The sequence below is a fragment of the Mytilus galloprovincialis genome, chromosome 2, assembly GCF_965363235.1.
Source record: "Mytilus galloprovincialis chromosome 2, xbMytGall1.hap1.1, whole genome shotgun sequence".
Lineage (NCBI taxonomy): Eukaryota > Metazoa > Mollusca > Bivalvia > Mytilida > Mytilidae > Mytilus > Mytilus galloprovincialis.
The window spans coordinates 33,791,100-33,804,923 of NC_134839.1; the positions used below are offsets into that span (position 1 = coordinate 33,791,100).

Here is a 13,824-nt window from a genome sequence, read left to right on the forward strand (position 1 = left end):
TTTTAGAAATAGAATAGTAAAAAAATAAACTGTACGACTGATCCATATTTACTTTCCATGTTTACATCTGAATTGACTTTTTTTGTGGTGTATAAGATATCTATTAAATCAAGGGATTGTAACATGAGCTGAAAATTACTGTAAATTCAGAAATTATTTTAAATCATTGAGAGTAATGAGACTGGGTGAGTATAGCAACAACATATAAGAACTCAACATTCATATTTTCTAAAAAAATCAATATAATCATATTAATAAATGCACAGAAGTGCATATCATTGTACGTATACTGCATGATCACTTATAAAGTAACTTGACTCACTAAGAGGAAGAGGCATCTGAGATGAGAAGTCAATAGCTACACCCATAGTGTAAGCCTCACAATGATCGGCCGTCATTGGAATCTCCGCCCTTGCTGAATCTTCTAAATTCCATCTCTCCATACTGGTCTAAAATGGCAAAAATATCCTTTAAATTATAGCATTTAAACATCAATGACAAAAATATCCTCAAAGATGGCTTATAAAGTCCTAAAAGGGGATCACACATTTTCATTAACATCTAGAGGCTCTTTAGAGTCTAAATGGCTCACCAGACTGAAATGTAAGTCAACACCATAGCCATGGTGGTCATGTTGTTTGATTAGTAAAAAGAAGAAAAAACACAAACTTTATACTTGTTACACTAAATATTTTACTGAATATGGTCCAATGGTTTAAGAGAAGAAATGCCTCTGTATTGAATTCTTCAAAACAATTTTCCAAAATGATAACCAAAATGTTTGATGCTTGGGGTTATGGATACTTCAGGTACATCATTCTGTCAGTGGTCTTATCAAAGTATTCAATTTAACTGATAAACATCCGATTCTAGTTAGGGAGAAAAAAATCTAAGTGGCTAATTATAGATATAGATAAAAGCAAGGACAACTATCTCTTGATGACAATGGACCAAATTTGCCTATTTTGGGTCAAATAGTGAATAACTTGGCAGTATACCTTGTTGTCTAAGTGTTTCCCCAACACAGCTATTTCTATTGCAGTACTTGATGTGGCAGTAATCATCTCCCTGAAAGTATAAACAGAATTATGATATACAGTACAATAAAATAAAATAGGATTAAACCACTTACATCTCCCTGCAAGTATAAATGATACAAAACACAATAAAATAGGAATAAACCAAACTACTTATTATTTAAAGTGTTTAGACTTTGGCTGTTATCTCATTCCAAAAACTAAACAGTATATTTGTCATGAAAGTGTTTCCCTAACACAACTTTTCTTACATACTTTAATCTAATATAGGGGATTCATTCCACTTATTTTCACCTTGCACATAATAAAAAAGATTTTTTTTTTCATTGATATTTCTACATGGCTTACTCTTCAATTCACAGTTGTGGCATTATCATTAGTTTACAAAGAATTCTACTCAAACCAGTGCTAGGGATCATCTTGAACTTGCAGTGAGGTGAGGATTTTTGTACCAAGTTGAAGGCTTTGTAACTTTGAGATGAAGAACAACAACAAATATTTTTTATTGGCCTGTACTTCATATGGCCCTGCAGGTATAATTAAATGAAAAATAAGGTCTAATTCTTTGAAAGTCCAATAGTCCTGCAGATTTTGTGGAACAAGATTTCTAATGACGCTTAAATCTTTTTATAACCAGTTGCTCCGCAGGGCGCAGCTTTATACGACCGCAGAGGTCGAACCCTGAACAGTTGGGGCAAGTATGGACAAAACATTCAAGCATGATACAGCTCTGAATTTGGATTGTGATCAAATTTTTGACATTACATGGTTTTTTTTTTCACAAAACAAATGCCAAGATTTTACAAATCAATTAAAGATTTCTTCTTCAAACTTTTTAAATCTAAAATTAAATAGTTGACACAGCATAGGTTTCTGACACAGAATGAATGTGGTCTAATGAACTTAAAAGGTTTTTTTTTGCCTTTGAGCAATTCACTATGCTGTTGAATATTAATCCTCTCAAAAAAATGTTTGAAGAAATTTTCTTTTTATTTATGAAATCTGAAATGAGAAAAATTTAACCCCCCCCCCTTTTTTCACATCCCCGTTTCCCTTTTTCAAAACTGATATCAATTCAAATTTCTAATGGAGTTTGCAACAATAACTACTCATTTAAATACATCATAAAATATTAAGATGTAAAAAAAACTGCTTGTTATCACTGAATGGTAAAGATTATTTAAATTTATCAGTTGGTAGTAAAAAGTGTATATACATTGTATATTGTATATAACAAAGATTTAAGTTGATTCTGGACAAAGAAAGATAACTCCAATTAAAAAAAATTCTTGCTATTGCACAACATTGTGCAATAGGATATTTCTTGCTTACTATTCTGGACAAAGAAAGATAACTCTAATTAAAAAAAAATTTGCTATTTCACAATATTGTGCAATTAGATATTTCTTGCCATTGCACAATACTGTGCAATTGAAAAGACTTGCTATTGCACAATACTTAATATAATAATTTTAGATCCTGATTTGGACCAACTTGAAAACTGGGCCCATAATCAAAAATCTAAGTACATGTTTAGATTCAGCATATCAAAGAGGCCCAAGAATTCAATTTTTGTTAAAATCAAACTTAGTTTAATTTTGGACCCTTTGGACTTTAATGTAAAATTTGAAATTTGAAAACAGGACCAAAAATGAAGAATCTACATACACAGTTAGATTTGGCATATCAAAGAACCCCAAGGATTCAATTTTTGATGAAATCAAACAAAGTTTAATTTTGGACCCTTTGGACCTTAATGTCATGAATGTAGACCAATTTGAAAACTGGACCAAAAAACTTCAATAATCAAGAATCTAAGTACATTTTTAGATTCAACATATCAAAGAACCCAACCGATTCATTTTTTGTCAAAATCAAACTAAGTTTAATTTTGGACCCTTTGGACCTTAATGTAGACCAATTTGAAAACGGGACCAAAAGTTGAGAATCTACATATACAGTTAGATTCGGCATATCAAAGAACCCCAATTATTCAATTTTGATGAAATCAAACAAAGTTTAATTTTGGACCCTTTGGGCCCCTTTTTCCTAAACTGTTGGGACCAAAACTCCCAAAATCAATACCAACCTTCCTTTTATGGTCATAAGCCTTGTGTTTAAATTTCATAGATTTGTATTTACTTATACTAACGTTATGGTGCGAAAACCAAGAAAAATGCTTATTTGGGTCCCTTTTTGGCCCCATATTCCTAAACTGTTGGGTCCTAAACTCCCAAAATCAATACCAACCTTCCTTTTGTGGTCATAAACATTGTGTTTAAATTTCATAGATTTCTATTTACTTAAACTAAAGTTATTGTGCAAAAACCAAGAAAAATGCTTATTTGGGCCCTTTATTGGCCCCTTATTCCTAAACTATTGAAACCAAAACTCCCAAAATCAATCCCAATCTTTCTTTTGTGGTCATAAACCTTGTGTCAAAATTTCATAGATTTCTATTAACTTAAACTAAAGTTATGGTGCGAAAACCAAGAAAATGCTTATTTGGGCCCTTTTTGGCCCCTAATTCCTAAAATGTTGGGACCAAAACTCCCAAAATCAATACCAACCTTCCTTTTATGGTCATAAACCTTGTGTTAAAATTTCATAGATTTCTATTCACTTTTACTAAAGTTAGAGTGCGAAAACTAAAAGTATTCGGACGACCACGACGACGACGCCTACGACGAAAATTTTTTCAAAATTTGAAGTCGTATAAAAAACTTACCAGGCAGGAATATAATGGAAGAAAAATTTCTTCAATCTTTCTTCGCCTCCGCCATAACATGGATCTTCTAGTGAAGTGTACCTAGGAGGCGCTTCTTTCTGAAAGATACATCATAATACTTCCTATAAAATCTATCTTAAATGTTCAATAAAAATTATAATAGTTTGTGGAAAGTATAAATTACAAAAATGTAAATGACTATCTAATAAAATTTGTAAGGGTTTCCCGCAATCCAGTGTCTCGCCTACTTAAAGAAGCTAATAAATGTGTTAAGACCTTTAACTGCAGATTGTATGTAATGTTAACTGGAAGAAAACTGTGTACATAATTAAGTAAAATACGGAAAAAAAAGAAATAAATTTTTACAAAATGTCCTTCTAGATACTAGCGTGTGATCATATAAAACAAGCTTTTATCCAAGTCTGGTAAAAATCCAGGATACTTTAAGCAAGTTATTAAAATTTCAAAAACTTTAACCACAGAGTGAATGTTATAGAAACTGGCAGAAAAACTAAGATCATTAAAAAGTAAAATAGGAAAAAAAGTTTCTGTGCTAGTTTGGTAGAAATCCAGGATATTTTAAGAAAGTTAATACAATTTCAAAAACTTTAACCACAGAGTGAATGTTTGAGGTTGCCACTGACAACGACAGAATGTAGGATTGCTATGTCTCGCTTTTTTTGACAAAAGTCGAAGGCTCAACAAAAATTAAACTGATAATACCACACTTATAGCTAATGCCTCTATATGTAATTTTTTTTTAAATAAATACCAAAATAAATATCTCAATTCTTGTAATGTTATCAGTTTGGTAATAGCTATATATAGTGTTATCATGGTTTGAGATCGGACCCAGAAAAGATCATTTCTTTTATCAAAATACGATTATTAAGATTTTCAAGGAGATTTCAGAACATAAACAAATATGGCTGGCTGGAAGGTTTTGAAAATTAAAGTCCCAGTACAGAGAACTATTGACCGACGTTAGTCAATTAGGAATGAGCATCTGCTATAACAACCTAAGTATTGACATGCTATTGATAATCTGTTAGTTATCCCCCTTCAGCTTTATAGAAAAGGGAAGTAACTCATATATAGTTATACTCACACTTCCAGTGATTAGGACAACTGTTGGTTGATCACTGACATCAGCATTCTCAGCAATGTACGCCACCATAAAACTAAAAGTTGACAGCCAAATTATACCAACCACTGTAAAATACAAAAACATTTTCCATGTCTACTGCATATATCTGTTTACAAGAAAAATACAGCAAATTTTGTGCTAGGTGACACAATAAATCTATTTTACCATTTTTGCGATATACTGATGTTAACATTTGTTAATATAGTTTGTTATATATATAATAAATTGTAACCTTAATATTTTGTTGAGTACACTTGTTAATAAAGTTCAACAGCTGAATAGATCACTATACATGCTATAGTCAATATCTAATAGGTAACTTTCCTTATAATAGTTTACCTTTCTGTTGCCCAGATAATATGTTTGGACACGTCCATTCCTTCTTCTTCACTAAAGCTTGATCATACTGGGCTAAAAGTCCATCATTCTGTCCTACAACTAACTGTTTTCCTTTTGGACTCCAGCATACTTTAATAATAAAAAAATAATTAAATGAACTCAAATGTTAGGTACTCATATAAGTGCAAGACTTGACTTTTTGACTCTGACAACTTTGTTACATCTTTTTTTTTTTAAATTTGTGCCAAATACAGAAATTGTGTGTATAATCATAAAATTAAACAGAATTCTGTTCATAGCACAAAAATCTGTGTGCTTTGATACTGTTTGGCTTAAAAAAATCACTCCATTTCCAATAAGAAATAAAGATTGAGTGACTACAAAATTCAAAGTTTTGTTTGAACAAAAAAAAATGATACAAATAACAATACAGTGTTGTTCTTACCACATGTTGCCTTTGCCTGGGCAGGTATAGTTGCCTTAATAGAAAGATTGTCGCCAGCTTCAAATATAGACACACTGCCATCCTCCATTACACATACAAGCATTGTAGGGTTTTCTGGATTCCATGCTAAATCTGACAGACCACAATTCAATCTTATCCTCAAAAATGGTTGAGACTGATTACCCTGTAACAAGATAAATATAGATTTCAGACAAATAGTTGTCAGACCTAAATTTAATCTGACCAAATAATAGAATGTTTTTCTCAGTCAGACTAGCATATAGTATACAGAATATTTATTTAAACAATAATTATAGGATTGCAATTCTTTCTAACACTAAAATAAAATAACATTCATGGATCACCCATCATGCCCATTACAAAATTTCCCATGCCTGATGCAGCAGTGATTGTTAACTTTAAAATTCAGTGTCATTCCTGTACTTTCTTTTTTCCAGACATTCAGGAAATGGTATCTGCTTTTATACAACACCAATTTTTATTTTTATTAATTGTGAAAAAAGGAAGATATATATATATAGACAATAACAGTACATTGACTTGACATACATTGTATCAACGATATAAGGATGAGGCTTAGAAACAGGGAAATGTCAAGTCAATGCACTATTATTGTCTTTATACTGCAATCTAAAAAAACATTTTCAATTGTTGTTTATTGTGTTAATGTTATTTATTTGATTTAAATATTGGGGAAAATCCCCCTTTAAAAAGGCCTCATATCACACAGACTGAAAGATATAAAACACGATGAAATGTACATCATTACCGCAATCAATGATGAACGAATTCGTTGCAGACTAAAATATCAACAATAAGCATAAAACATAATGATTTATAGGTTGCAAACAAAAAATAATTAATAAGTGAAATATGTTTTCCCAAAAATTGCAAAAGAAACAAGTTTGAGTCGTTAAACGCATCGTTGTTTACATTGGAAACAAGAACAGGTTGAAGAGGTCGTATGAATAATTAAACATAATTTTGACAATTTCTATTTAAATATTCATGAGGAAAAGTAATATCAGGTCAGTGACTGTATATGGCATAGAAATATACAGTCAACGCATTTTGACTGCTCAAATAGAACGAGTGCAGTATAAATTCATTTAAAATATTGCAACATAACAAATAGATATCTTCAAACATTTTTTTAAAAATTTATTATTCCACTAACCACCAAATTCTGAGCTAAATACCACTCCAACTAACCATGTTTAATACTCATCAATATTATTTAAGAGTTATTAAAACATTTTTTGATGTATGTCATTGGAGAAAATCTGGTGGTACTTATTGTTATTTCTGTTGCAAAATACCATAAATTCAAAAATTTTGCCAGTCCTTTTTAAAATGTTGGTGGTATGCAGCTTCTGATCACAACTCTTGTTATTTGAAATTATGTCTAATTGCTTGAAATACACAGAAAAAGAAACTAGTGCATTGTGTAGTATTTATCATGTTTATTAGAAAAAAATCAAATCTATGAGTTTGTACCTAGAAAAACACTTTTAAAGGATACTAAGGGTTAACAATGCAAGAATACATCAGCTCCATGGAAAAAAAAACAGATACTGGCTCTCTCTGGAGAAATTCTCTTTAATCAAACCTATGAATAAAGACTTTATGTCTATATAATTTACCTGACTGACAAAACTTCTAGTATCATATATGTAGACTTGTGACAAATCTGCACTTTCTACAACCACAGCCAAGCTAAGACTGTCACAACTAAGTGCCAACAATGATGGAGGGGCAGATAACTCTATTGACGCCTGGCAAGGATATTCTTTCACAATTATTTTTGTTCTGTCTTTAGCATGTTCTCTATCAATTCTACTCAGTTCAGATGTCTGTATCACTTTTAATCCTACAAATATGATGAATAGAACATAGGCTCACCAAAAATGAGGAAAAAATTAATCAAAATATCTTTCTCGATACTATCATGACTATCTTTTGATTGTAAGAAGCTTCTGTCCAAGTTTAGTTAAAATTCAGTGTAGTTTATGAATCTAATAAATATTTTAAAAACTTTAACTGCAGACTGGATGTAATGTTAACTGGAAGAAAAACTAAGTCCATTTACAGGTAAAATACTGAAACAGGAACAAAATTTTAACAACATTTCCTACTAGATACTAGCATTTTATCATAAACAAGCTTCTGTCCAAATTTGGTACAAATCCCAGATAGTTTAAGAAAGTTATTAAAATTTTAAAAACTTAAACCACAGAGTGAATGTACATGTAATGTTTCCTGGCAGAAAAACTAAGTCCATTATTGTCCATTTATTAGTAAAATACGGGAAAAAATGGCATTTTTTTTTACAAAATTTATTTCTGGATACTATCATATGATCATGATTATACACAAGCTTCTGTCCAAATTTGGTACAAATTCAGGAGAGTTTAAGAAAGTTATTTAAATTTTAAAAACTTTAACCACATCAGTCATCTAGTGAATATTTGTGGACGCTACTGACAACAACAACAATGACGTAGACGCCATAATGTAGGATCGCTATGTCTCGCTTTTTTGACAAAAGTCTAAGGCTCAACAAAAATTAGATAAGACTGCAATGCAATAGAGATTTTAGCCTTTCATTGGTTCAATTACTATTAATCATATTCATGCATTACATTTACAGTTTACAGTTTGTGCAGATTTTATCCTAAAATTATGCTAAAATCATGAAAATTATTTACCATTGTTTAGATCATACATCTTTTTTTAAATATTTAATGCTATGCATTTTTACCAGCTTTTTAATCATGTATAGTTTACACTTATATGCTTTTAGCTTTAATACTTAGCTTAGCATGCTTATATTCTGCTTATTACCACTATGCTTTTAGTCCTTCATTTTGTGCTGCGTAATTTATTGCTTGTGTATTATGTGTTGTATTGTTTTAAATGTTGTATTGTTATAAATGTCTTGTATGTCAGTTAAAAGCTCATTAGAGCTTATGTTGTTTATGTTTGTATACATTGCCGACTCTAAATAAAGCTTATTTATTTATTTACCTCTTCTACCAGGCAGGTCTTCTAAAAATATGTCTGGCATTGAACCCTGAACTGCTTTTTTTCCCCAAATGACTTACCGTTACTTGTACCAACAAAGACTACTCCATATTTTGAGGAAGCTGCAACTAACTGAGGACTCTTCCCCCTTACTGGTGAATTGCCATCATCTATCTGAAACCTGCATAGCTGCTGATATCTGAAATCCTGATTAAACAAATTAATGGACAATTAATATGTGATCTGTTTTCCATTTATCTGAAGTCTTTATAAATACAACAACATATGATTCAATATCAAATAGAAGTAAAACTTAAAATAACTTTATTACATGGCCGCACTGGCTCCCTGACCTATAAACTATAATTGGAGAAGACAATACTTAGTTGAAAAACTTGTGTCTATCCCATTTGTCATTTTGAACAAGAAAGTGTGTTTCTTCTTCTTCTTCTGTCAGTTAAGCGGCCGCAATCAACTGTCTGATTATTCTGCCACTGTGTGTTGCGCATGAAAGTCCAAAGAAAATTTAATATATTTACATTTTGTGAAAGTTAAGATCCTATATACAGGTGCTCATTAAAAACAAGTGTTTAGGTCTATTTTGTTAGCCGAGCCTTGAAGCATTCAAGACTCGGAGCGGTGGTAGTTGAAAGTGGTAAGGCATTCCATTCCCGTATAGATTTTGGATAGAATGACATTTTCCTTATATCCGTTCTGCAAAGAGGAACCTGGAAACATCCAGTCCTAGTTGTTCTTGATGCTCGGCTTGTTGGAATGAGCCTAGATGTTGCATCTATATTAACTAGGCAGTTAGTAATTTTGTACATCATGCACATCCTTGTTGTTGTTCTTCTCTCTTCTAATTGTTGCCACTCGAGTTGTTTTATCATGGCGTCTACTGATGATGTGTTACGGTATTTGTTGGTAACATACCTAGCCCCTCTGCGTTGTACCATCTCAATTTTTTTCTTGTTGTTTTGTTGATGGGGGTCCCAGACTGCGCTTGCATATTCTAGTGTTGGTCTGACTAATGACTTGTATGCATTTTCTTTTAGTTGTTTGTTACTGATGTTAAGATTTCTTTTTAAGAACCCAATAGTTTTATTTGCTTTTTGGCAGATGTTATGTACATGGGTACTCCAATTTAAATCTGAGCTGATTGTAACTCCAAGATATTTTGCGTCTGATACTCTTTCCAGTACATGGCCATGAAGGATATAATCATTTGTGATTGGCTTTCTTTTCTTGCTGATGGTCATGACATTGCATTTGTCTGCGTTGAACTTCATGAGCCATCGTTGTTCCCAGTCTGATAATTTGTTCAGATCCTTCTGCAGTGTTGTGGTATCTGCATCTGATGTTATTGTAAGATAAATGATTGTGTCGTCAGCAAACAACCGTGTTCTGGATCGAACCCCCTCTGGCATATCATTAATGTAGTAGAGAAAGAGTGCTGGTCCAAGGACTGAACCCTGTGGTACACCTGATTCTACATCAATGAAGCCAGAGCTTACACCTTCAACCACTACCGACTGTTGTCTACCACTTAGGAAGCTCTGGATCCATCTGTTGGTTTTTCCATCAATCCCGTATTGCCTTAGTTTATGGATCAGTAGTGAATTGCTAACTTTGTCAAAAGCCTTGGAGAAGTCCATGATTAAACAATCAGTTTGCTTTCCTTCGTCCAGGTTTTGTGTGATATCATCTATGAACTCGATGAGTTGAGTTTCGCATGATAATTTTTTGCGGAAGCCATGCTGCATAGGATGTAGGATATTATGTTTATCCGAGTGAGCCATGATGTTGCTGGTAATTATGTGTTCCATGATTTTGCAGGCTATACAAGTTAAAGATACTGGGCGGTAGTTTTCTGCTTTGTATTTTTGGCCTTTTTTAAAGATAGGGCAGACGTTGGCTGATTTCCAGTCTATTGGTAATTCTCCAGACTCATATGACTGTTGAAAGATGATGGTAAGTATTGGTGCTATTTCGGTGGCTAATTCGTTTAGGACTTTAGATGTAATTTGGTCTGGGCCAGCTGCCTTGTGTGGATTGAGATTTTTTAGTATTTTCAATATTCCATTTTCTGTGATTTTAATTTCTGGCATAGATGGATATATTTTGTTTAAAGAGCCGCATCTGTCTTGGAATTCCTGATTTGAGAAGCTTGTTTTTTCAGTAAAAGCAGACTGGAACTGTTGGTTTAGTATATTTGCTTTATCCAAAGGATCTGAATGTAGAAGGCCATCCTTTTTCAGTGGTGAGACTTCATTTCCATCACTTCGTTTGTGCTTTATGAATGTCCAGAATCTCTTCATACAGCCACGATTTTCTATGATGTTATCTTCTGGTGGTGTTACAATGGATTCAACATACTTCCAGTATGACCTCCTCAGACCTTGTTGTACCTGGCGTTTGATTGTTTTGTATTTCTCAGAGTCTTTCTTGTCATGAGATTTCTTCTTTTTCTTATACAGCCGATCTCTCTTTCTGATGAGTCTTTTGAGATCTCTGGATATCCATGGTGGGCTGTCCTTGGTTCTAGCCTGTTTGTGTGGGATATTCAAATTAACGCTTTTCTCTAAACTTGTTTTAAATACTAACCATATGTCATTGATGTTACTTTTGCTGGTTGCCATTGTTACAATTTCGTTCTTAATATTATTAATATCTTCCCTCATCTTATCCCAATTTGCCTTGCTGTATAGAGGAATCTTTCTTGCTGCTTGCTTTTTTCTTGAGGGGATGACACTTATTTCAGCAAAGACGATGTCATGATCAGATACCCCTGGGAGTATTTCCACCCTTGTAAAACTATTAGGATGATTTGTTATTAGCAAGTCAAGTGTGTTTGCCTGCCTTGTTGGTTCTTCAACAATCTGTAAGAGACCATTATCATCCAGTATATCTCCGAATCTTTGATGTATTCCAACATGTTGTGTGTTATCTTTTAGGCATTTTGCTTTCCAGTCCCACCCCGGAAGGTTGAAATCCCCACCGGAAACTATGAAGCAATTCTTAATGCTAGCTGTTTGATCAATGCTTCTTTTGTATTCCAAATAACCTTGCTCATTTGCGGTCTTTGGATTGTAAAATGATGATACATACATATTTTTCTGGCCAGCCAATTCTATTTTACACCAGATAATTTCACAATCTGTGTCGAGCTCTGGAACAGGTGAACTGATATATGTATCTTTAATGGCAATAAGTACACCTCCTCCACATAGCTGTCTATCTTTCCGGTATATCTTATAGCCAGATGGAAAAATTTGTGAATCCTTTATGGAGGAGTCAATCCAAGTTTCCGTTCCAATTACGATATCTGGGTGTGTGCTCTCTACAAGATTTTTAACTTGGCATTGTTTTGTCTTTATAGACTGAAAATTTACATTAAGTATTCTTAATGGTGTGGTATTTCTCTTTTTTTTGTAGCAATTCCTATTTGATCTATCCGGTGTTGAAGAATGGATAGGTTTTATTCCAGTTTCAGTAGGTGATGGACTTTTTAAGGATGTATCTGATAGTATACTGAAGTGGTTTGACGTACTGAATGACAGGTCATAACACAAGGTCGAATAGTTTGGGCATTCACACAAGACGCAGTCCCAAGCTACTGCACTATCATTTACAAAGATATCATATGACCCGCTATGCATTGATTGACAGTTTATGTGGTACCATTGGTTGCAAGTGTCGCAAACAATACCTCGATCATTCCATGTCACAGGTTTATCGCATGTGCCGCATGGGTATAATGACTGGTTTGGACCTGGGTTTAGGTTGACATCATTTGATAAAGCAATCAGAGTCATAGACAGAAAGGTCAAGAGAATGTCATCTCTGCTTGCACACTGCTTCTTATTTAGGTGTGCAGTTTGTGTGGTGAGGTCAAGGAACTTTATCATGGCAAATGAGAGGCCATTTATCTTGGTGTTATTGCAAATGACAAATTTGCTATCCACGTCTGGTTGGTTAAAGGTACTGATGACAAGTATGCATGAGTACAAAAATATCTGACGAAATACAAGCATTTTATTGCCTACGCAGTGTATCAACGAGCCAAAATGTTGGACAACCTGTTGCAATGTAGATCTGTCTACTGCTGTATGATCCCCAAGGAATGAGACTACTTCCTTGACGGGACCATTGCTCTAAGGAATGATATACTTCCTTAAAAAGCAATCGAACTTCCAAAGGATAATACACTCCTTTGTAAAAGTTTTCAGGTATGACCGGTGTTTGTGATCGTTGTTTGTTGTTTGTGATTGATGTTTACAAAGGTTGACAGGTAAACACTTCAGACTCAAAAAATTTAATGCTGTCAATTTTATCGCAAAATCGGAGATCTTTACGGTATGGTATGATGTATTGTGTGATGTAATGTTACCTTACCACCCTTTTCACAGTAGAATTTTGCTAAATAATAGAATTTTAAACAAAATTTTCGGAGACTCAAAATTTTCCGCCTGTAATTTAGCGCATGCGCAACACATACAATGTGTTTAAACTTAAAAACATATATAAGTCTTGTTTCCAAAAATCATAGACTGTATTCCTGCCAACTGTCACTATTTGCGAGGGTTTCCCCCTTTAGAGGCTTCCAATTTGAAATTTTGAAAGAGCAATTTTGTCCAAAATTTAAAACAAATCAAACAATTAATCATTGGTATAGGATTGTATACAGTATGCATGCAAGTATGAGGAAGCAAATAAACATCATTAAAATAAATTTGAAGGCCCCTTTACAGGTTGTGTAGGACTTGGAGAGCCATTTTGCACGTAAAACACCCATGGGCATTTTGAAAAGTTGGCAGGTATGCAATGTAAAGTAGGTCTATACTGTTTTTTGTTGCAAAAATTTTATAAAAATGAGTTTCAAAATAGTCATTTCTTCGACATTGTAACACCTGCCTACTATTACACATTACAAACACAACATACCTTCACGTCTCTTTCCGGAGGTTCGTCAGCTGTTGCCATAATCTAAATCTAAACTTTCGCTTTTAAATATTGCAAAATTTGGCCCCAAATTGTAAATATTGCAAAATTTCGTTCAATGTTAAATTTAATCTTTAATATC

General features: G+C 33.2%; 1 protein-coding gene across 1 annotated transcript in view; it reads right to left on the reverse strand.

Moving 5' to 3' along the window:
* LOC143063428 (uncharacterized) overlaps positions 1 to 13,820 on the reverse strand; it is a 42,015-nt gene extending 28,195 nt beyond the window's left edge. Inside the window, exons 1-9 of the mRNA XM_076235578.1 lie at positions 13,686 to 13,820; positions 8,822 to 8,948; positions 7,361 to 7,587; positions 5,697 to 5,880; positions 5,252 to 5,380; positions 4,874 to 4,977; positions 3,766 to 3,863; positions 999 to 1,068; positions 323 to 449 (exon numbers count right to left, since the gene is read on the reverse strand). Of these exons, the coding sequence (XP_076091693.1) occupies positions 323 to 449; positions 999 to 1,068; positions 3,766 to 3,863; positions 4,874 to 4,977; positions 5,252 to 5,380; positions 5,697 to 5,880; positions 7,361 to 7,587; positions 8,822 to 8,948; positions 13,686 to 13,724 (1,105 nt within the window). The 5' untranslated portion in view covers positions 13,725 to 13,820. The remainder of the gene's footprint in view (positions 1 to 322; positions 450 to 998; positions 1,069 to 3,765; positions 3,864 to 4,873; positions 4,978 to 5,251; positions 5,381 to 5,696; positions 5,881 to 7,360; positions 7,588 to 8,821; positions 8,949 to 13,685) is intronic.
* Between the last annotated feature and the right edge of the window lie 4 nt (positions 13,821 to 13,824).